This window comes from Anser brachyrhynchus, assembly GCF_964034855.1.
Source record: "Anser brachyrhynchus genome assembly, chromosome: 18".
NCBI lineage: Eukaryota > Metazoa > Chordata > Aves > Anseriformes > Anatidae > Anser > Anser brachyrhynchus.
Window position 1 is genome coordinate 864,099 of NC_137711.1, and position 23,080 is coordinate 887,178.

Consider the following 23,080-nt stretch of genomic DNA (forward strand, 5'->3'; position numbering starts at 1 on the left):
ACAAGTTGTTAGAGTCTGTTAGAGTTAGAGTCTGTTGTTAGAGTCAACATATAGGATGCCATTATTTGTCCAAACATCCGGTAAAGCACTCTTGCAATTTTATTTGTATGAAAGCATTGAAGAAGGCATGGAAGAGCACTGAATTCCCTCTTTCACGGTATCTTTCTCAATTAATGAGAAACCAGTACACAAAATTCATTCCACAGTAATATTTTACTTTCCATTCTTAGGTAGTTGAGAGTCTTGTTAAGACACTGCTGTGTACCTTGGAGGACAAACAGGCAAGGTAACTGAAGTACACTGTTGAGAGAGCTGTCTCCTTTTTATTTTTATTTGTATCATGCCTGTTACGTGGGGTTATGCTTGTAGCTTGAATGTGTGTTGAAATTTGTATGAATAAAAGGATCCTATATTTCTGTAGCTCTGTCAGATAGAAACATTTTTTAAAAATCCATCTGGGAGAACGATGGTCGGTTGCCACCCTGTATTAAAATTGCTCTATTTTTTTCCTTTGAACAAAAAGAAATTCTCCCTCTCTGTTGCTGTTCTTCAGAGCTCTGGAAGCTCGCTCTTGGCAGTCCTGCTTGACCCTCTGCCTCAAGCTACACGAGAGTGTCTGCAAGCGCATAAAGCTGGTGTCAGGGTTCGAGATTCCTGCCACTACGGCCGTGATGATTTCAAAGGTTGCCGGACTTCAGCCCACAGCAGTGAGTACTGAGCAACTATTCATGGGTTGACATGAGTGGGGTATCTAGAAATATGACAAAAATGGTACAACAGACTGATTTTTAAATTGTTCTCATTTTGGGAAGCTTAATACTCTGAATTAGCCAAAAACGTGGTATGTCCAAAAACTGTTGAAATCACTTAATTATTTTGAGTCTTACTGTTGAAAGCAAGGTCAAATGCTTAGTTTTTACTGTCATGGGCTCTGTTCTGTCTGCTTTTTCCATTATATTTTGTCTTTGTTTCCTGGAAAGAAAATTCTTTAGCAAAGGCTGTTTGTAAGCTTTGCATTTTTCCAGCCTCTTTGTCCTTTTATTCAGGCATTGATGGGGCTCTGTTGCTGGGCTGGTTTGCATGCAGCACATTTGGGTGTCTGATGCATTTAGGCCTTGTCTTTTAGAAATACTTATTTTAAATCAGTCGTATGCTGCTGTCCTGCTTGAACTGATCTTTATTTTTCCACCTGTGTGCATCAGGTTGTGAGAGATGAAACCATACAGGAAGCTCCAGTGGTAGAAGTATTCAATGAAACTCTAAGACATACTCGAGCCTGGTTCAGAAATGCTTTAAGCCAGAAGTTACTGAGAGAAGTCATACAGCATGTGTCATTCTCTTTTTTTAAGGAACCTGAGGTTTGTCATCTTCTAATAATCAGAATAAAAATGTGTTTTACTGTACCTTAACTGTATATAGTCTGAGTCTAATGGTTCTTTGCTGGAGACCATAGCTGCTGTGGCTGGGTAAGGAATGAGGTGGAGAGAGGCAGAGCAGGCCACGAGCTGAGATGCTGCATTGTTTTAAACACTTGGGCTGAAAAGCAAAAGGCTATAATTGGTGCTTTGCATCTCATCTTATTTCCGCTGGTTCTTTGCTGCTCTAAAAGGCAGCGCTGGGATGATGAGCTGCGTTCTAGATGTTTAGCTGGAGATACTGTCGTGCTCACCCTGTATGTGTTACAGGCTGCCCGTCAGGCCTTCAGCAAGCAAGCACAGAGCAGCTCCTTACAGCCTGCCTCGGGCTGGTGCTCCAAGACCTCCCTTGGGCAGTTCCCAGCATCGAGGTGGAAGTGGTTTATGCACGTCTCCTTTAGTATCAGGGACGTATTGGAGCTGTTTAAAAAACATATTTTGCAGCTCTGGGAGTACTCTTTCTCTTTTGGATGGAAACCTTTGGAAGGACTGCAGATTATTTGAGGAGCATGGGGTCTCTCCTCAACACAGCAGTGTTCTTCCTTATTTTGGTTTTAAATCTTGACACTTAGTGTTTTGGGTTTGTTTGCTTCTCACCTGCAGGCCTGGAATGAATTTGTGAATATCAGCTTTCCAGATGAACAGTTCACTGAGAGGTGGAAGAGGACTTTACTTGCAGATTTGGAAAGAAGAATTCAGGCGGTATGGGGAGCTGTGGGAAATCAGTGCATGCCTTTGGGCCAAGATCAGAGGGAATGGACAGTCTTCTGCTGTGCTTCTAGAATAATGTCTTGAGCATGAATGGGCACATGAAAACACTGTGGTCATAAAAATTGCCACTGCTGTTATAAACCATGTTCTGGAGGCTCAAAATTAGACATGAAACTGTAACAGTGCTGTATTCTTGGTGTCAGACTCCAGTGGCCTGTTAGCCTGGCTGCAGTGCTTCTCTGTTTCTAGCAGTAACTGACATCCTGGTGCTTTAAAGGAAATTGCATACTTTGAGCAATTACCACCTCCTTAGTTTTAAGGAACAGTGGGTGCAAAGTAAGCACCCAGGGATCTACAGAAGCAGAGTTTGTGCATGTCTCTTCTCATTCATTGTGTAGAAATTGTTGTCTGGGCTCTCCAACACACACACTGTGTAGGTCCCTTCCAACGTCAGCCTATTTATCTCCTCATCTGCTTTTTACATCAGCTGCAAAATTCTTTAAGCTGTTGGTTTTCCTAGGGTAATCAGAAAAAATGTAATTCCTGGAGGCAACTTGGATAGGAGAGATACTTATTTAGTAATTGTACATTTTAGAGGAAAACACTCCAAAATTTTTCCAGCATTTATTTGTGCTTCATTATTCTTCCAGTTCTTGGTAAGTGGTGCAGGGACAATGCTTGGCTCCACTAGGGGACTTAAATTTTTGGCTTAGTACTTTTATTGTCTTAATAGCACTCTTGCATGCTTTCGGAAAACATTTTGGAAATTTTAGGCTGATAAGAAATCTCTTCTCTTTTACCATGCAGGAGCCTCCAGTTAACCAAATCTTAGCTTACTGCTGTCAGCATCGCCAAATTCAAGGTCTTAACAGTTCCATTGGTTGGTGTTTCGAAAATTGTGCCATAGAGGCCGTAACAGCAGCTTGCCAGGTATTGTATTTTCCCTCAAAGTGGGAAAGGAAAAGTCTAATTTCATTTTGCACAGAAATCCTGTATAGGGATGTACATTGTTATGGAAGGAGAGTTGCACATTCAGCCTCTGATTACTACTTGAATTGCTGTGAATTTTTTTAGTTTGTTAAATTAACAAAAAGGTATTGACAAGAAATCAAGAACTCAAAATCGGTTTAGACGGGGTCCATGAAAAATACTTGTAATGCTTATCACATTGTGGCTTTTGTGTCACAGGTCGTATGGTGACTTTGAAACATGCCTCAGTGCTGGAATTGTGACTCTTGACACCAGTGCCTGTTTCTGAGATTGACCCAGTGTAATCCAAAACACTGATGCATTCTTCCCTTCTGTCATGTATGTATTGTGCAGACTCAGAGCGATCTCCTTGATATGATACCTTCCTACAACATGGACCAATTTGGCCAGCTTATATCAACTATTATTGTGAAATCATGGCCGAGAAAGAGTGAGCAGTCCAAGGATGATATCATTGATGAGACTTTGCACCACATGCTTACATGGCCTGGCATCAAGCATATCTTCAGATTTAGTGGTATGTCTGTATGTATGCCTGTGCGTATTGTTAATATGCACAGGAGTCTGTGAAAAATTCTCTGCCTTGCCACTTGCAATCGTCCCTTTGCTGAGCAGGAAAGGAATACACAAACTTTTTCTGCTATTGAGGTGAGGAATGGAACAAAACTCAGAGTATTCAGCCTGTTGATGGAGGGGAAAGGCTAAGGAGAGGGAGCCAGTATCCCTCCTGTGCTAATTCACTGCAGCCTCTTCAGAATTTGTACTGAACCTGTAGATCGTGGATTTGTAGAACGCAACTTCTTACTCTCCAAAGTTCTAACAGGTCATTGCTACATAAAAATGTAAGTGTTTGTCATGTGAGTGGGTTGAAATGGCTTCTGTTTTCTCCATGAGTTTTGGGTATGGCCTCTCCATGGGAAGGTGTCTGAACTGCTGTCCTGGGATCCTGGTGGTTTCTGTTCAGGAAAACGTGAAGGATTGGAGGATGGTGTGATAAGTTCAGACACTTTTGGGTAGGGATTCAAGTGGGAAATGGAAAGACTCTTTTTTTATGACGTTGAATAATTATTGCTTCTGCCTAGTTCTTGTGAAGCCAGACTGATCTAGGTTCTACACGCTTTGTTTATTGAACAGGAAGAAACACAAAGCTCCTAGGACAACTTACAGATGAAGCAAAAAACGTAATGGCCACAGCAGATTCTTTGTTCATGAGTGTCACCGATGGCATCCAGGAAGGGAGTATCCTTGTGAAACATCTGGAAGAGATTTTGCAGCATGAGAAACAGTTCATCTGTATTTGGGAGCTAAGTAAGAGCCTTGTTGGCTTATGGCATCATTGTAGTGATTGATGGCTTACTCTGTTAAATCTACTTCATTGATTAGTAATACTAATTAGATGCCTCATCACTTAACAGTTCTGTCCTTGTCAATGTCCTTTGTGTGGAGCTTGCAGCTCGAAGTTACGTTGTCTGCATTTTGCTGTTTGTGGCTGTGCTAATCTAAACCTGAGTTACAGATGCAGGAGGTGGGAAGTATCTGCCTTGTGACTGACTACAGACGGGTTTTCTTTCAGAGCACAACCAGCTGTCACATGGGGACAAAGAGCTACTCCAGAGAGAACTGAAAGAAGTGCTGCAGAGGAGTCGAGAAGAAGTAACATTCATCATAAGACAGAAAAAAGCAATAGGAACCTTTCTGAGTATGTGCAGGAAGGTGCAGGCATCTGTGAAAGGTAGTGTTTTGGGGGAGCAATTTTAAATTGGAAACTCCAGAAAATGCAATTTTCTTTGAAAACTACTGACTTTATAAACAGGTTTTGTTCTAAACTATAGTAAGGGTAGGAGTGGGGGGAAATCTGGAGTGTTTGGGGGCAATGAGTGAGTACTAATGAATCAAATGGTATTTGTAGGGATCCACATGACCCTACATGTGTCAAATTTTGCAGCACAGCTGATTACATGAAGTAAACTGGACCACAGACTAGACATTTGACCTCTGATGTGACCTGTCTCTCTATTTTAAAGTGAATGTAGGTGAGGTGGAGCTTCAACACTCAGAAGATCTTCACTTAAAGAAACTAAATAAAGTTGTGAATGTGGGAAAAAGACCTATAGAGACATACTACAGTCTGAGCCAAGAGCTGAAACAATTTGCCCAGGAAATGCACTCTTTTAAAGATAGCCTGATCTTCCAGCAGTTTTGGGAGGAAGCTGCCAAGAAGATGAGAGAGGAGAATGTTTTGGAGGAGGAGGAGGTTGTTCCTGTATTGGACCTTGATGATGTTTTCAGTCATCTAATCTCCCCTTGTTTTATGAGTTACAAAAGGTTGTATGAAGATCTCAGATCTGGAAGTCTTACTCTGTCTGCAGTTGATACAATTTTTCAAGAATTCAGAAATCATTCTGAAATTATCAAAACTGAGCTAAGGATCATATGTAAACTTAAACCTGGAGAAGAGAGAGACTGGGTTGATCAGCGATTTCAGCAGATCCAGCAATACCATGAAATGCATCTAACTTTAGATGCTGCAAAGATTATTGCCCGTGTCAAAGAGAATTTAAACCTCTCTGGTGACTTCAGCATCCTGGAAAACTTGTTGTACATAGTAAGTATCCACTTCAGCTCTGTACTGTCAGGGTGTTGGCTGGAAAGCTTGGTAGATCTGACCCTTCTAGGAAGTCTATCCCAGCCTGTCAAGAGCCGTTCCCTGCCCCAAAATGCTTATTTGAGATAAAACTAAGTGTTCAAACAAAGTGCTTGCGGGTAGTCTTTCTTGAGAGAAGGTGTATTCCTCTGGTGTTTGAGATGTGGCTTCGCAGAGGGCTTTTCTTTCCCTTGCAAGACAGGCTGTATTTCTCATTTCCAGACTGAATGTTTATATTGTTTGCTTTGTAGACAGAAAAGCTTGAATCATACAAGACACAAAAGCTGGACTCCATCAGCCCTGAGCTTATGCATGCCAAGGAACTGCTGGAGGGGATCACTGTGAACCGTCGTGGATGCCTGGGGGAGCTGGCCAAGCAGAAGGAGTTTGTCTGCTGGGTCAGAGAAGCACTGAAAGGTGAGTGCTGCTCACCTGAGAATTAGGCAGATGGTACCAGAAGGGATGCTGAGTTTTTCGGGGGCTGGAGGAATGCCATGTTCCTGACCCATCTGCTTTATGCGTTCACAGCTTCTGGTATTACAGTTGCTAGCATTTCTTATGGGTTTCAGCATGGAACACGCTATAAAGTATCCCCTTTAAATGTGCCACTGTAGTCTTGTGTTGCACACAGTAGCTACCCTGCCTGGAAGCTGGACTTGGTCTGAAGGGTTGTAACTGCTGCCACTACTCAGTTCAGGTCGGTCTTTTAAGAGAACAGAGGCCATCCGTTTAGCAGGGTAGCAGCAGTAAGATTAGTTCTGTGTATGTCAGCTCAGCTTTCTTACATGCACACGGACACACACCCTTTGAATGGCTTCCATCCAGGCTGTGAGCCTGTGCTGTTCACGGCAGCGCAGAGAAAAGCCAGGGCCAAGGATGCTGTTAATGTAGATGAATTCCTCAGGAAAGTGGTGGTGGTATGGGTAGACGGAAGTTGCACTGGGGATCTTGCTCAATGGCATTTTTTATGCATCTTCTGTAGAAGGGGGTGATGTGGAATTGCATTGATACTGCCTCATTCATTGTTTATTCATGCATTTATCTCATTTAAGACATAAATGAGCTGAAAGTATTTGTAGACTTGGCTTCTATCTCTGCTGGGGAGAATGACATGGATGTGGATCGTGTGGCTTGTTTCCATGATGCTGTACATGGCTACTCTTCCCTGCTCTATGAGCTGAGGCAAGAGTCAGGGTTTGAGGACTTCATGCACTGCTTGAGAAAGCTGTGGCGAGCCCTGGACACTGATGAGAGTCTTCCCAAAAAACTGGTGAGTTCTGCTGAAGCAGGTCGTCTCTGCAACCTCTTGTTGCTGCCTTCCAACAGTGGATGGAAGATTGACTGCACAGGGCAGATTCCAATTATGTGGGGGTATCACAGCAGCTCTTGTTATTGGAAGAGAAATGTTTTATTTTTGTGGTATGAAAATTCACATCAGCAACTCACTGCTGAGGCTTTCAGATGTGACATGGTGTAGCTTTGCTCTTCTAAATAGTTTAATGATGCAGAAGATGGAAGACAAATGACTGGGAACTCCATCTTATTCTTTGCAGCAGGACATGTTTCTACAGCAAGAGAGAGGCTTTGAAGCACAGTAGCAGCCCAGGGTGTTGGTAAAGAACAGCTGTGCTGAAGGCTCAGGCTGTGGCCAGTAGTCATTCCTTTCTTCCTTCCCCATCCTGAAACTCTCTAATGCCAGCTGAAACTGTTTGTCCTGAACACCGATCTAATTTTGGAAAGAAACACAAAGTCAGAGAGATAAGGGCAGTGCCATGTCTTCTCTCTCCACAGCGTGCTTCAGCTCAACACCTAGAGTGGTTGAAAACGGTGAAAGAGAGCCATGGGTCTGTGGAGCTCTCGTCACTGTCACTGGCAGCCACCATCAACTGCAGAGGGGTGTACATTCTCAGAGCACCGTCTAATGGTCAAAAGGTGAGGCTACTTGACTTTCTCTCCACTTGAACTGTTCTCCTGTCAGACTGCTGTTTCCTGACAATTATCTCCTGCAGGTAACGCTGCTGGCATGTCAGCGACTGTCAAAAATGTGCTGTAACTTTGTGTAGTCCCTTTTTGGAGTCTGTCTCTTAAGCGCTCTCCTTGCCAGGCACAGCTCTACCTTGGGAGTGGAACCTCACCGTGCATCAGCACTGATGACTTACTCTCTGGCAGGTTTCTTTAGACAACGTCCTGCATCTCATCGTCCCCGAGAGCTCTGAGGATAACAAGCCATCATGGAAATATTCTCTGGCAGAGCTTCGTGAACTGCAGAACAAACTGATGCTCATGTCAGCAAAGGGAGAGCAAGGCCTGGAGGTGGAAAAGTTCTCTGAGGTCAGATTTCAAACCCAATGGCTTACTGGTGTTGATGCTGGGGGTTGCATTTTGCTTGAATATCAGCTTTTAAGACTGGTTTACAGCTGAGTTGCTGGGGATGGACGGTAGAAGGCAGATATCCCTACCTCTTTGGTTCCCTGTTAGAATGGAGCTAAGCTGGAGACTGGGTAGGGGCCTGGTACCCTCATCTTCTGGCCACATGGGGAACGCTCCTGGCTGGCACAGTTGCTGTGCTTGTGTAGAAACCTGGGGATTCCTTACAGGCTTTTTTTGGGATACTGCTATTAAAACCTCCCAGGGAGCCTTTTGTTACTCTACAGGGCCTGATGCACCTGGCTTGGGGCCAAAGCCTTTGTGACTGAAAGCATTCCCTCTGGTTTTGTGATTGGGACTCGTCTTGGTAATATCAGCTTATTTTTTTTTCCTTCTCTGTTCTCACACAGACCTTTTCCAATGTCCAAAGACTTGCACAGGCCTTTATAGACCTTTATTCAGCTGGGAACATGCTCTTCCGCTCCTGGCTTGCCCAAGTGTATTGCTCACCAAAAAACGAGTCGTGTGTTTTTATAGACTTCTCTTTGGGACTGATCCCAGTGCTAGAAGGGCAAGGAGAGATGGCAGCTGTGCTCCCAGGCCTCTGCAAAACAATGGAGAGCTTCCTGGAGAGGTGGAAAAGCTTCATGTGTGAAAAGCGATTACAACACTTCTACTTGAACTACTACACTGCTGAGCAGCTGGTCTATTTGAGCACAGAACTGGGACGGGGAGAGCCCAGCCAGAATGCCCTGATGATGCTTTCATTCCTAAAACATAACTGCACCATGGAGGATGTCCTTAGAGCCTCCAGCAGCCAGGTACCCCCCAGCTCAGGCAAGGTTGTTTCCGACTTACCTGTGCTGCTGGATGGAGAGAGGGACCTGACCACCCGTCTGGAGTGCATCTGGGAGTGCTACATGAGCAACATGGGCTCCTTCCTTCCAAACTGCCTGGATGTCGATACCCTTGGTAGGTGGCTGAAAAGCCTGGCCAGCTGGGAGAGAGAACATGTCACCAGAGATTTCCCCCAGGATCTCCTGCATGTCGGTCAGCCCAACCTCATCACATGCCCTCGCTCTGAGGTGCTCACTTCTGCTCTGGCTATTTACATGAACAGCCCCAACCAGCCCCTTCCCACTTTTGATGAAGTTCTTCTGTGCACTCCTCAGACCACTGCTGAGCAAGTGGGGCTCTTCCTCAGGAGGTGCCTCATTCATTGCAGTGGAGTAGAGAAAATTTATACCATGCTGTATGCGGATGAGCTTAGTTACGATGTCAGCTGCAGAGCAGAGGCGCTGTTCCAGCACCTGCGGCGGTTCAACAGCAGCTATCGCCTCATCATTCTGTGCAACTGCGAGAGGGAGCACAGCTACATCCCGTCTGTCTTCAGCCAGTACAAAGTGCACATGATACCCCAGAGGTCACTAACTGAAATCCAGCGATACCTTCAGCACCACTACAGAGTCGCTCAGCCTTCAAACTCAGCTGCTTCTGTGTTCAAGGACAACATGTGTGTTGGGATTGTATCCTCTAAAAGAGCTGGTGTAGGTAAGATGTCACATGCAAAGCAGGCTCTGCTGAGTATTGAAAACCAGAGTGGGATTCGTCTTGCCTGGTTTTCTGCTTAATTCATAAGTATGTAGTTAAAAAGAATGATTCAGACTTCAGACTGGAGTGAGGTGATAGGCATCTCTAGGGATGTTTTATCTTGCTAATCTGACACCTCTTTCTACTGACTTACATCATTAACATAAACCTAGATAGCTGGATAAGATGAATCTGACCTCCTGAGGTTAAAATATTCCTGCAGGAAAATGTGCGTGAGATGGCACAAGAGTTGTAAGCCTGTCTGTTTTTCTCTTACAGGGTGTGATTGATTGCTGGCTGTGTCTTAATGTAAAAAGCTAGAGGGCATTAAGTGAAACTACTTGGCAGGCAGAAATGCAAACAAAACATGGTTCTTCAAACAATGCGTAGTTAATTTGTGGAGCTTGCATGATGTTTTGGAACACAAAGCTTTACACATGCTAGATAGTCATGAGAGAAACGTTCATCAAGGGCTACTAAACACAAAAATGCTATCTCTGGCATAGGAGTTTCTCAGCTGCAAATCACTGAAAAAATGCTGGGAAAGAGTTTGCTTTGTGTCAGCTGCGTTCTTGCTGTGTTCCTTCGCTGATGCCTGTTAGTGATTGGTGCTCCAGTTAGGGTTTCAGCTGTCCAGCTGTGCCTCCGTCTTGTATAAACTTTGTGTACACTAGAAGTGCTTCGTAGTTGTATAGGAGCATTATCAGACCTTGCTTTTTCCTTACAGCAGCCTTTCTGGGGCTTTAGTACAGCACCACCTATGATGAAAAAGATCAGGCCCAAAAGTGAAAGTGTGATACGTTATTTTCAAGGGATTAGAGAGAAAATGCAAAGTAGTTTTGTTAACAAATTGGATCCTTTGTCAAACCTCATAAATCCAGGGCAGGTCTTGGCTATCACCTGTGGATGACTGCTGCCATGGTTTCAGTCTGGAAAGCTATAAACCTATCTTTTTTTTGTTTGTTTTACAAATCTCTCATACTGCTGAGAGGTTTGTAAAATGATGAGAGTGGCTTTGGGGCTTCTGAAAGACTGGAAGACATCCAGTGCTTTACCCAGATATGTCCATAATGGGGAAGTATTTGAAGAATGGTCCTATCATAGCCAGTTCCTGTGCTACCTATGGCATAAAGGGTGTGATGGGATGCAGAGCACCACAGCTGTAGCCAGTGGACATCAAATGATCTTTGCATTCCCTGCATTAATCTGGGGAACAGCAGATGTGGAGTTGGCAAACAACAAACCGGAGCTGTTGGCATTGCCTTAACACTGGAAAAATTAATTCCTACAAGATAAGATAGGAAATCTGAGGGTGCTTTTCTCTTTGAATGCAAACAATTTTTTAACCATTTTGACTTTGGAAACAGTCACATAATAGAAAAGTGAAAAGTAAAACCTTTCTCAGGTAGTCCAAGTGAAACAAATCCATGTGAATAATGACAGCCTTCAGCAGCCAACAACAGCGACGGCTTTGATTCTAGGCTGCAATTTGCTGCTGTTCTAACAAGACTGGCGCTTAAGCATTTGGCTTACTTCTATGATGGCTGTAGTATGATGTATTTGATATTATTGGTTTAATTCTTTTGGTGCTTTTATGATGACAGGGAAATCCCTCTATGTGAGGCGGCTACATGAGAGACTGCAAACACAGCAGCCTGACTGCACAGAACTTCTGAAAACCATCAGACTGATTGAACCAGCAGTGGATGAAGATAAGGTGCTAAAATATCTTCTGCCTTTTCTGAAGAGGCAACAACAGACAAAACCCATGATATTCCATTTTGATATCACCTCTTCAGTAAGTACATCCTTTCCACAGGTGACTCGACTAGAAGTCCTGTGTGGGTCCTTGCAGAAGTTTTCTTTAAGGCTTTTGTTCCTTAGTAAGCCATTTCATAGGACATGTTTTCTAATTATTGCGTAAGGATGTAACCTAAAGAACTCTTTTTATTGCCCAGTTGGCTGAACAATAGAACAGGTTGTCCAGAGAAGTTACAGAATCTCCAGTCTTTGGAGATACTCAAAACCTGACTGAATATCTTCTTGGACAACCTGCTCTAGCTGAGTCTGCTTTGAGCAGTGGGGTTGGACAAGGTGATCTCTGGACTTCCCTTCCAGCCTCAACTGTTCTGTGATTCTGTGAAGTCATCATGAGTAAATAAAAAGGAAATGACTTTGTCTTTTTCTAATAATAGGTACAAAGTGGAGTTCCAGAATTTCTATTCAAGCTGTTGGTTTTGCAGTATCTGACAGATATTAATGGCAATATGTGGCTACGACAGAAGTGCCATTTGTATATCATTGAAATCCTTGAGGTGTCACCACTGCCAAAGGAAGGAGCAAGACGTGTATGTACACAGCAATACTTGATCTCTTTTGAATTTCTCAGTCGCTTTGCACAAATGTTTGTATATAGTTGGAAATGAGTTGTAGAGAGTATAACAGTAAACATAGCATAGGGATTCCCTGTTTGCGTCAGGGTATACTGTGCATCTCCATTGTGAAGTGGTGTCTGGTGTTGTACAAAGTGGCATTAAAACCCAACAGTAAATTATACCTGTTGTGGTTTTTTGGGGGGTTATTCATTTTTGAAGGCCTGTTAGTCCAAGCTTTGCTGGCCCCACTAACACTTATAGGAAAGATAAAAATGCAAAATCTAATCTTCCTCATGTTAGTTGGCATGTCTGAAAGTACTAAAACGTTTATAAGAACAGAATGTAGAAGTGAGAGGGATAAATAACAAGTTTCTTGGGTTTAATTTTGTTTTTCCTTGAGGTAGCACTGAGAAGGGGTTGGGGGCAACAAAGCACTAACACTACAGGAAGGGGACTCTAAGAAATAGGTTTAATTGTTGTGATACACTTCAAGTGCATCATCAAAAACACGGGAAAAAAGTGTCATGGTTTTATAGGCTAGCTGCTGTTATTCAGTTAGGTCTGTGATCTTAAGCAAGAGTACTGCAAGAGCAGATTAAAACAAGTGAAAATTAAGGCTACAGATTTGTGATGACATTTTTTCTTCTACTCCAGATACCATTGAGCCAGAAGTATAATTTCCTTGATGTGTTCCCTAAAATAACATGCAAGTCTCCGAAGGAGGTGCTAGAAATAGAGACACTTGGGAACCGGTCCAGGGATGTTTCAGACCCAGGAATGGATGAGGAGGAATTTTGTAGTGAGGCTTTCCAAAGACCTTTCCAGTATCTGAAAAGATTTGACAGTGGGTGCAATTTGGACACGTTCTGTTATGAAGCACACTCTGTGGAAGGGAGCCCTGCAGAATGCCTGCAACAGTTCCTCCTGCACTGCGGGATCATGGATCCCTCCTGGTCAGAAATCCGGAATTTCGCATGGTTTCTCAACATTCAGTTGAGAGACTGTGAGGCTTCTGTATTTTGCAACCCTGACTTTGTCCAGGACACGCTGCAAGGTTTCAAAAGCTTTGTTGTTGCCTTCATGATTTTGATGGCAAGAGATTTCGCAACACCCTCCCTACACATTTCTGATCAAAGTTCAGGAAGGCAATCCTCCAACCTGGAGAACGTTGCAGAAGATGATCTTCTTCCTTTCCGCATTCGGAAGAAGTGGGAGTCAGAGCCTCATCCGTATTTGTTTTTCAATGAAGATCGCGTGTCCATGACTTTCATTGGCTTCCACTTTCAGCCCAACGGCAGTAAAGGCGTTGATGCAATTAATCCTTTGAATGGCAAAATTATCAAGAGAAATGTCATGACTTCGCAGTTGTATAATGGTTTGTTACTCCAAAGAGTTCCCTTTGATGTTCCATTTGATACCTTGCCCCGTCATGAGAAGCTAGAGAGGCTTTGCATGGTTTTGGGAATCCCCTGGGTAACAGACCCTGATGAGACATACGAACTCACAACAGACAACGTGCTAAAAATCTTGGCTATTGAGATGCGATTCAGATGCAACATCCCAGTTGTCATCATGGGAGAAACAGGCTGTGGGAAAACAAGGCTTGTCAAGTTTCTGTGCCAGTTACGCAGAAGCTACGTAGACGTAGAGAACATGAAGCTTGTAAAAGTTCATGGAGGTACTACTGCAGAGATGATTTATGCCAGGATTAAAGAAGCAGAAGCCCTTGCTGTAGCCAATAAGAAACAGCATGGGTTGGACACGGTCCTTTTTTTTGATGAAGCCAACACAACAGAGGCTGTGAGCAGCATCAAGGAAGTTCTGTGTGACCGCACAGTAGAAGGGAAGCCTTTGGTCTCTTGCTCTGGGTTGCAGATCATAGCAGCCTGCAACCCTTACCGTAAGCACACACCAAAGATGATTCAGCGCTTGGAATTAGCTGGGTTGGGCTACCGTGTCAAAGCAGATGAGACAAAGGATAAGCTTGGATCTATTCCACTGAGACAGCTTGTGTACCGGGTCCATGCACTCCCACCTAGCATGATCCCATTAGTGTGGGATTTTGGGCAGCTGAATGACTTAACTGAAAAAATGTACATACAACAGATTGTGCAGAGAGTTACTGAATGCATCCCGATGAGCGACTCTGAAGCAGAGGTAATTACGGAAGTGCTTTTTGCTTCTCAGCAATACATGAGGCAGAGGGATGATGAATGTAGCTTCGTCAGCCTGCGGGATGTGGAGCGCTGCATGGAAGTTTTCAAGTGGTTTCACAAGCACAGTAAATTACTGCTGAAGGAGCTGGAGAAGTACCTTGCAGAAAAGAAAGCTCCGAAGAGCACTGAGAGAAACACCGTTATCTGGTCCTTAGTGCTGGCAGTTGGAGTTTGCTATCATGCGTCCCTGGAAAGGAAGGAGGCATATAGGAATGCTATCAGCCAGGTCCTTCCAAAGCCTTATGATACTCAGAAAAAGATTCTGGAAGAAATCACCCTGATGCAGGACTTATTCCTGAGTGGTGTGTACCTCCGAGACACCATAGCAAGAAACTTGGCCTTAAAGGAAAATGTCTTTATGATGGTCATCTGCATTGAGCTGAAGATCCCTCTTTTTCTTGTTGGGAAGCCTGGGAGCTCCAAGTCCCTCGCAAAAACCATTGTGGCTGATGCTATGCAGGGCCAAGCTGCTCATTCAGATCTGTTCAAGGACCTGAAGCAGATCCACTTGGTGTCTTTTCAGTGCAGTCCCCTCTCCACTCCAGAGGGAATCATAGGCACTTTCAAGCACTGTGCTCGATTCCAGGATGGGAAGAACCTGGATGAGTATGCCTCTGTGGTGGTTTTGGATGAGATTGGGCTGGCAGAAGATTCTCCCAAAATGCCCTTGAAGACTTTACATCCGCTTTTGGAAGATGGCTGCATAGATGATGTCCCTCTTCCTCACAAGAAGGTTGGCTTCATTGGGATTTCCAACTGGGCTTTGGACCCTGCTAAAATGAATCGAGGCATTTTTGTCTCACGTGGTGACCCCAGCAAAGAGGAGCTCATAGAAAGTGCAAAGGGGATTTGTTGCTCAGCACGAGGGGCTTTGCAGAAGGTTGAACAGTATTTTCATCACTTTGCAGATGCATTTGAAAACATTTGCAAGGTCCAGGACAGGGAGTTCTTTGGTCTGCGTGACTACTACAGCCTCATAAAGATGTTCTTTGCTTTGGCTAAGAACTCTAAAAGTGAGCCGACACCTCGAGACATAGCTGAAGTTGTTCTTCGTAACTTCAGTGGCAAAGATGATATCAACGCCTTGGAAATATTCACTTCGCAGCTGCCAGAAAAAGGAGAAATAAATGCCCGTGATATCAGTAGGATTGAGCTGGTGCGACAAAACATTTACAGCAGTGGAGAGGATGGGGATTGCAGGTACCTGCTTGTGCTGACTGAGAATTATGCAGCACTGCAGATCCTCCAGCAAACCTTTTTTACTGCCCGGCAACAGCCAGAAATTATCTTTGGCTCCAGTTTCCCAAAGGACCAAGAGTATACCCAGATATGCAGGAACATCAACCGTGTGAAGGTTTGCATGGAAACTGGCCAAATGGTAGTGCTTCTCAACTTGCAGAACCTTTATGAAAGCCTCTACGATGCCCTTAATCAATACTACGTGTACCTTGCTGGGCAGAAGTATGTTGATTTGGGACTGGGCACCCACCGGGTGAAGTGCCGAGTGCACCCCAAGTTCCGCTTGATAGTCATCGAGGAGAAAGATGTGGTATACAAGCACTTCCCCATCCCACTGATCAACAGGCTGGAAAAGCACTATGTGGATATCAGTACGGTCCTGGACAAGGATCAAAGAGAAGCTGTGAGAGAGCTGAAGAAGTGGGTGCAAGACTTTGCCACAGTCAACACAGGAGAGCACTTCATGAGCAAGCAGAAATACAGCCCTTCTGACGTGTTTGTGGGCTACCATTCAGATACCTGTGCCTCGGTGGTCCTGCAGACAACAGAAAGGCTGAAGGCAGCGTGTCCCCCCTGTCAGCTCATGTCGCGTGTGAAGGCAGAGGCGCAGCTGGCGCTGCTCAACTGTGCCACCCCTGACTCCGTGATCCGTCTCTGCAACTCGGTGGATTTGTATATGGCCAGTCCTCTGGCAGACACGTACTTCAAACAGCAGCAGCACACATCTTTTGCAGACTTCCTCCGAGCTCATGTCCACACCGGGTCTCAGTGCCAAACACTCTTTACAGAGGTGAGCGTCCTGCAGAGTCCTCAAAACAGTCTCAGCCTGCGCTGAGGCTTTTAGTTGGTATTGCTGGTGCTGCACTACGGCCACGTGAGTAAACTTGATAAGTCTTGCTACTCAGCGCCCAGATGTACAAGGTGGGTGTCTCAGCAGCTGTTGTTACACCTCCAAGAATCTAGTGTGTGAAGCAGCATAGGATGCTATCCATAGGATAGGTGCTTCCTCACAAGTGGGAGTTCTGAAGGAAGTTGAGCAGCTAAGTGTCTTTGTATTTCAGAAGTAGTTCTTTGAAAGTAGTGGAGCTCTCCATGTGCACAGCCAGCAAAACAGGCTGCTGGCTGCAGAATAATCACGGGGAGCCTTTGAACGCATCTATTTGTCTGCCTGTCATCGTAACGATACGAAAGGCTTTAACCCAGCTGAGTTGCAGGGAGCCAGAGATCCCATGGGCTCTTACTGGGCTAGTTCTGGTTTACTTTTTGCCTTATGCCAGAGCTAAAGAACTTCAGCTGATGCTGGCTGGAGAATTTCTCCCTCTTCTGCCCCTCAGGGAGGGAGGCAATGCGCTTTTTCCTGGGGCTGGGCGTGCTGCTCCCTGAGAGCGCTGCAGCGAAGGCAGCGCAGCTGATGAGAAGTTTCTCAAAGCCTTGGCTGCCTCTTGGCTGCTCCACAGCCCCGCACCGACAGCACCACGAGACGCTGCGTGCACATACCCAGCAATGGCCCTGGCTTGGTGTAACAGTGCGTGTTGTCCCTTTGTGTACTAGCAGGTCAAATAAACGGCTTTTTGGGTGCAGTCCAGCTCTGCAGCAAGTTAGCAGTGTCTGGGAGCACAGGCAGTTGAGTCTCTGATGCCTTCCTAAGCTGAGAACAAACCTGTGTCTTGCACTCCCAGGTCACCACCTTCTCGAGGCTTCTCACTAGTGCTGACTCTGCTTGTCTGGAGAGAGAAGTGCAGGATAAAGCACAAAGGCCTCAGATCCTGTTCCTGCAGCAGTTTGACACAGAGTACTCATTCCTAAAAGGGATCCGGTAAGTCGGGGCTTGCATTATCTCGCTCTGAGTAGCGTGTCACCGGGGCGGAAGATACATTGGCAGGACATTTGGAGTAACGCATACTGAAACGGGAGGCGAGAGGCTGTGCAGCACTGAACTGTGGATGGGCTCAATGCAAAACTGTATTACTTCCATCATACTGAAGCATGAGATTTGTTTTTAAAGCTATTTCATCTGTACAGAATGGATGTTTTAATTTCTTTTTCTGGTTGCAGCAGCCAAAGGCAATCTGAATTAGCAACGTCTAGTCTCTTACGTTTTGGTGTTACACTTAGTGACTTATTTTAAATCCCCTTTCACTTTTTAGAGATTTCCTTGAGGCTACATCAGGAAATAAAATCCTTATTATTCAGGCAGACTTTGAAGATGGCTCTCAAAATGCCCAGCTCGTCGCCTCAGCCAAGTAAGTCAAGTGTGAAGTGATTCCTAGCTAGCTGTTCTACATGGAGGCTCCTCACCCCCATTTGATTATTAGTGCCGTTTTGGGGGACTTCAGGATCAGGAACGTATAATCCTCTGCTACTGCTGTAGTAGAGTGAAACTGCGAGCATTAATTATACTTTGAATCACAATTCATAACTGAAGTCAAAATAAACTAGTACTGGGCTGGCTGAAGTCATCAGACAGTCCCCTGTGAAGTGTGAGTTCTCGTTGTTGGCTGCGTAATTGAGTAGAGGAATGGAGTGACTTATGTCTGTACAGGGGAAGGAGCCTGCCCTCTCTGACAGAGGAAGGAATTGTGGCCTTGACTTTTGTCTGCCTGTGGTCGGTCAACAGTATTTCCTCTTTGTTGTAGATACACTGTTGTTAATGAAATCAACAAGGTGGACTTAGGAGATTCCTCTGTCTTTGTTTACTTTATTATGAAGCTTTCTCGGGTGGAAGGAGGAACATCCTACGTAGGATTCCACGGAGGTGGGTTTTGCTATATGTGGCTCCTCACTCTCAGCTGGTTTCAGACAAGCATATCAGAGCAAGATTTCTCCAATTCACCTCTTTTTAACACTTAAAATCTGTAATCAGTGTGGCCTCTGGCTTATCAGAAATGCTTCCCTTATCCATGGGGACTGGATTCCTTGGGGGGGGGAAGGGCCTTGGAGTCCTGGTCCCCATTATGAGAGAATTTTGCCTTGCCCATTGACAGATGAATCATCTTTCTAGTCAGCTGGAGAACAGCAAACAAACATGAGTCAAACTGCATTTGCGTTATTGTCCTACAGGAGTCTCTTGAGCATGTGCTTATGTTCGCTTTCAGCAGCAAGCTTTCTGCTGTGTGCGGAGGGCTCTAAGAGCCTCAAAGCCCCTGTAGCATACATGCCCTGTCAGGGCTGTGTGCATTATCATTTTCAGAGCAAATCACTGCTTTACCTTTCTACACCAAGCAGTGAGAATAAGCAAACTCTGAATCTGAACTCCTAGTCTACAGGTAAAGGAAGCTCCTTGGGAAACTCTTAGAGAAAAGCGTGCTGCACACACAATGATTTTTTTTTGTCCTGTGTCTTTAGGTCTGTGGCAGTCAGTGCATATAGATGATCTCCGCAGATCTAAGGACATGATCTCTGATATGGCTGCCCTGCAGAACCTCACCATCAGCCAGATGTTCTGTGAGGATTCAGGTAAAACCAAGGGTGAGCTGTATGCAAGCTGTGCTAGCCAGCGGTGTCAATATGCTAGCAGGGAAAAATGGAAAGATGCAATCCCAGACTTGGTACTAGTAGATCCTGTGCTGGGTACAACATATCTAGTTATTTTCACTGTTCAGTGTCTTAGGTTTTGTAGGGATCACTACGTGACTATCAACTTGTGTTTCTATTTGGTTTATTACTGAAAGGTTTTGGTCATCAAATAAGTCAGTTTGATAGTTTTCCCATTTTCTTTTGAGAAAAATGCAATATTTGCACTGTTTAACACCCTGGCTGTTACGTCTCAGAACAGTGAGGCCCAAAAAGCAGCCAGTGCCAACACTGCACATGGCAGAGACTATTGACAAGGTGTCACCCGGAGAGTCTCTCACCTGCATCAATATAAATCTGTTCACCTAAACTAGTAGGAAGATTAGAAGAGACTTCCTCTTTCCCCTTAGTTTTTTCTTACATTCTTTTTCCTTTCACCATACTAATTCACAGTAGTGCAAGGACTCTGTTACAACCTGGTGCATTAGCTCGGTGTCACATTTCTTTCAGTTCTTGCTGCATGAAGTTTGACAGCCCTAGCAGCTGTGTGTTTAGAGAGGTGGATCTCACCTATTCATGCAGGTGACGATGGATCTGACAGATGTTCTGCTGCTCTTGGATGCAGTTACTAAATAAACTGTTACCTAATGGATACAACAATGTACTGCTTCTTTCTAATAAAAATGCTACACCTTGGTTGCAGCTCTACCTGCAAATAGAGAAGAGGAGGAAAATGAAATGGAGGCTGAAGCATCGGTGCCAGAAACAGAGCGCTTTGAGGTCAGTTCAGAGTATTTGTTTGCTTCTCAGCTGTCAGAGTGGCTCGGCTCTTTGTCATCCCTAGGTGCAGCATACTGTTTGCATCCACACTCACTTGAAATCCATCAGGACAATTATTTGAATCATGAATGTTGATGGGACACAAATTTCTCCTCCCCCGCCACCCAATCAAAATTGGCATCACTAAAGAAACAAACCGTTCTAAGGACCCTATAATTCCTTAGCCAGCTCATATTCCTAATTCTTAAAAACCAGATTTACAAGCTTCTGCTGTCTTTGTGGATCTTGAATCTGAGAACTGTGATTCTGAGCCTGCTGCATCAGCTGTTTGCTTTCTGTTTGAGATGTGCATTTGAAACTGTGCTGAAGTTGGCTGTGGACTCTGCTGTGCTACAGTTGTGTTAAGACTGGCTTGTGCTCCTCAGATCAATGTGATGTCAGAGGATACCAAGTATGAGGGTAACTGCATGGGGCTTTTGCTCCCCTAGTGCCTAAGCATCTCACAGGGAGTGCATATATGCCCCCCTCCCAGTTGGGTTTATAGCTTCCACTTCTGAACTGCTGATTTTTTCCCCTGTAAGAATCTAATCTTCATACAAATGCTATTTTGTGTGATGTTTGAAAAGGGCCACAGAAGTCAAAGCATGTACTTGATTGCAAATTAAGAACTTAGATTTACTTCCAGGGATGATAGAAGAACTGTGACATGGGAAGCAATTGGCACAAGCCTTTTCAAGAGAGCACTGTAATCTTTCAGATGGATGTGTCGGGGGCAAGAATATAAAACCAAATAATGATGAACTTTTTTTTCACACTGCTCCTGGGAAGGATGGAGTCCTGGACACCATTGTATTGCTGAGGAGCTGTGTACAAAGTGCTGTGGGAATGCTACGGGACCAAAATGAAGATCTTAGTCGCAGCAGAAAGCGAATTGAAATTCTCCTTAGCCTTCTATCCAAAGAGGATGTCTTGAAAGGTATGTGCTCTGTGGCTGCAGCTGGTGGTGTCCCTGAACACCAATCTAGGGGACCACCAATACATGTAAGTTAATTCACTGGGAACCCAAGGGACAGTGGTCCTTGCTGTAGTGTAGACATGGTAGAACTCCCAGGCACTCTTCTAAGAGCATCTGTGCTCCAGTCTGTCACTCCTTTTGTGGTTGTAGGACTTCTCCTGGAGTTATGGCTCACAGCTCTTTTTCTAGCTGTGCTATATAGAATCATAGAATCATTATGGTTGGAAAAGACCTCCAAGATCATCTGTCCAACCATCCCCCTACCACCAATATCACCCACTAAACCACGTCCCTAAGCACCATGTCCAACCTTCCCTTAAACACCCCCAGGGCCGGTGACTCCACCACCTCCCTGGGCAACCCGTCCCAATGCCTGACTGCTCTTTCTGAGAAAGAAATTTCTCCTAATTCCCAACCCGAACCTCCCCTGTTGCAACTTGAGGCCATTCCCTCTAGCCCTATCACTAGTTACCTGTGAGAAGAGGCCTACCCCCAGCTCCCCACACCTTCCTTTCAGGTAGTTGCAGAGAGCAATGAGGTCTCCCCTGAGCCTCTTCTCCAGACCAAACACCCCCAGTTCCCTCAGCTGCTTCTCACAGGACTTGTGTTCCAAGCCCTTCACCAGCTTCGTAGCCCTTCTGTGGACACGCTTCAGGGCCTCGATGTCCTTCTGGTAGTGAGGGACCCAAAGCTGAACACAGTACTTGAGGTGCAGCCTCACCAGAGCAGAGTACAGGGGGACAATCACCCCCCTGGTCCTGCTGGCTGCACTATTCCTGACACAAGCCAGGGTGCCATTGGCCTTCTTGGCCACCTGGGCACACTGCCGGCTCGTGTTCAGGCAAGCATCAGTCAGCACCCCCAGATCCTTTTCCTCTCCACAGCTTTCCAGCCACTCTGCCCCAAGCCTGTAGCATTGCATGGGGTTGTTGTGCCGGGTCCTGCACTCTGGCCACTTGGCCATGTTGAACCTCATCCCTTGGCCTCTGCCCATCGACCCAACCTGTCCAGGTCCCTCTGTGGAACCTTCCGACCCTCCGGCAGATCGACACTTCCCCCCAGCTTGGTGTCATCTGCAAATTTACTGAGGGTGCGCTCCATTCCCTCATCCAAGTCATCAGTAAAGATATTAAAGAGGGTGGTGCCCAACACCCACCCCTGGGGAAACACACTTATGACCAGTGGCCAGCTGGGTTTCACTCCATGGCTGGTAGCTGGCTGTTCACTGTTGGTCTATTATTGAAACAACTGTAAAATGCTGTTCTTGGGGTGATATTTGTGTTCTGATCCAAGGCCAGTTGAAGAAAAAATGCAAGTTTCTTGTTGTTTTCTAGCCTCTTTCCTGAAGATAACAAAGGCTCGTCTCTCCAACCTTTTGAAGAAGCAAGAAGAAAATTCCTTTTACCCAGAAAACTGGGTGCTTCGGGAGGCTTCCAACCTAAGTGCTCTTCAGGAGGCTGGCACCTTCAGGTGAGGACAGCAGCAATATCTTGTAACCTGCAGGTTTCCAAGGAAAGTCTGCAAATGGCAACAGTGCAGCAGAGACAGCAGTTTTGTGTAATCTTAATATTTGCAGTGTCAGTCTCCAGTTTGTGGTGGAGTCTCTCTTGGCTTCTGAAGGAGGGTGACTTACAGCTGCATGGGCTGTACTGGAACAGAAATGCTTGAGTGCACAAGTGCTCTGAATTGAACAGTGGGATTACAGGCGAGCTATGAGCGAGAGAAGTGTAGGGGTTTTCTTCTCCCCCCTTGTAAAGGTAGCATTAGGACTCTCACACACTAATGTCAGCAGTTTTTCAGCACAACCACTTCCTGATTTGCTGATAATATTGTTCATCTTCCCTCTTGGTTTCTTGGTCTCTTTCTGCCCCCAAAGGCACACCTTGTGGAAGCGAGTCCAGAACGTGATCACTCCATTCCTGGCTCTCCTGATTGCTGTCATAGACAGAAATGGCAATCTGGAGCTGTTGGTCAGGCCGACACCTGAGTGGGTGACAAAGCTGTGGATGTTCATCTTCAGTGATACAAAACTTCTGACTATCCCTTACAATGTGGGTAAAAACAGGTGAGCTCCTGGAGAGAGCAGCAGGAGGAATTGGCTGGCAGCACTGAGACCCAGTCTTCCACTGGCTTTAAATCCATGTGGGAGATTAACACTGTTGGTTGCTCTCCTGTGCTGTGTCAAAGGTGGCAGGGCTGTTCTCAGTGACTTCAGAAGTCTCTTC

The 23,080-nt window shown here is 45.2% G+C and overlaps 1 protein-coding gene across 6 annotated transcripts in view; it reads left to right on the forward strand.

The window, feature by feature from the left end:
- Positions 1 to 23,080, forward strand: part of RNF213 (ring finger protein 213) — a 53,342-nt gene that overhangs the window by 11,079 nt on the left and 19,183 nt on the right. For all 6 annotated transcript variants that reach the window (XM_080560974.1, XM_080560979.1, XM_080560975.1 and 3 more), the window contains 25 exons: positions 231 to 286; positions 554 to 707; positions 1,203 to 1,358; positions 2,019 to 2,117; positions 2,934 to 3,056; positions 3,450 to 3,633; positions 4,251 to 4,424; positions 4,690 to 4,848; positions 5,141 to 5,721; positions 6,012 to 6,177; positions 6,813 to 7,030; positions 7,552 to 7,692; positions 7,930 to 8,091; positions 8,538 to 9,678; positions 11,322 to 11,515; positions 11,913 to 12,065; positions 12,747 to 16,337; positions 17,227 to 17,363; positions 17,695 to 17,790; positions 18,184 to 18,302; positions 18,893 to 19,003; positions 19,764 to 19,840; positions 20,669 to 20,816; positions 22,190 to 22,325; positions 22,732 to 22,920. In XM_080560974.1, coding sequence (XP_080417100.1) covers positions 231 to 286; positions 554 to 707; positions 1,203 to 1,358; positions 2,019 to 2,117; positions 2,934 to 3,056; positions 3,450 to 3,633; positions 4,251 to 4,424; positions 4,690 to 4,848; positions 5,141 to 5,721; positions 6,012 to 6,177; positions 6,813 to 7,030; positions 7,552 to 7,692; positions 7,930 to 8,091; positions 8,538 to 9,678; positions 11,322 to 11,515; positions 11,913 to 12,065; positions 12,747 to 16,337; positions 17,227 to 17,363; positions 17,695 to 17,790; positions 18,184 to 18,302; positions 18,893 to 19,003; positions 19,764 to 19,840; positions 20,669 to 20,816; positions 22,190 to 22,325; positions 22,732 to 22,920 — 8,465 coding nt within the window. The remainder of the gene's footprint in view (positions 1 to 230; positions 287 to 553; positions 708 to 1,202; positions 1,359 to 2,018; positions 2,118 to 2,933; positions 3,057 to 3,449; positions 3,634 to 4,250; positions 4,425 to 4,689; positions 4,849 to 5,140; positions 5,722 to 6,011; positions 6,178 to 6,812; positions 7,031 to 7,551; positions 7,693 to 7,929; positions 8,092 to 8,537; positions 9,679 to 11,321; positions 11,516 to 11,912; positions 12,066 to 12,746; positions 16,338 to 17,226; positions 17,364 to 17,694; positions 17,791 to 18,183; positions 18,303 to 18,892; positions 19,004 to 19,763; positions 19,841 to 20,668; positions 20,817 to 22,189; positions 22,326 to 22,731; positions 22,921 to 23,080) is intronic.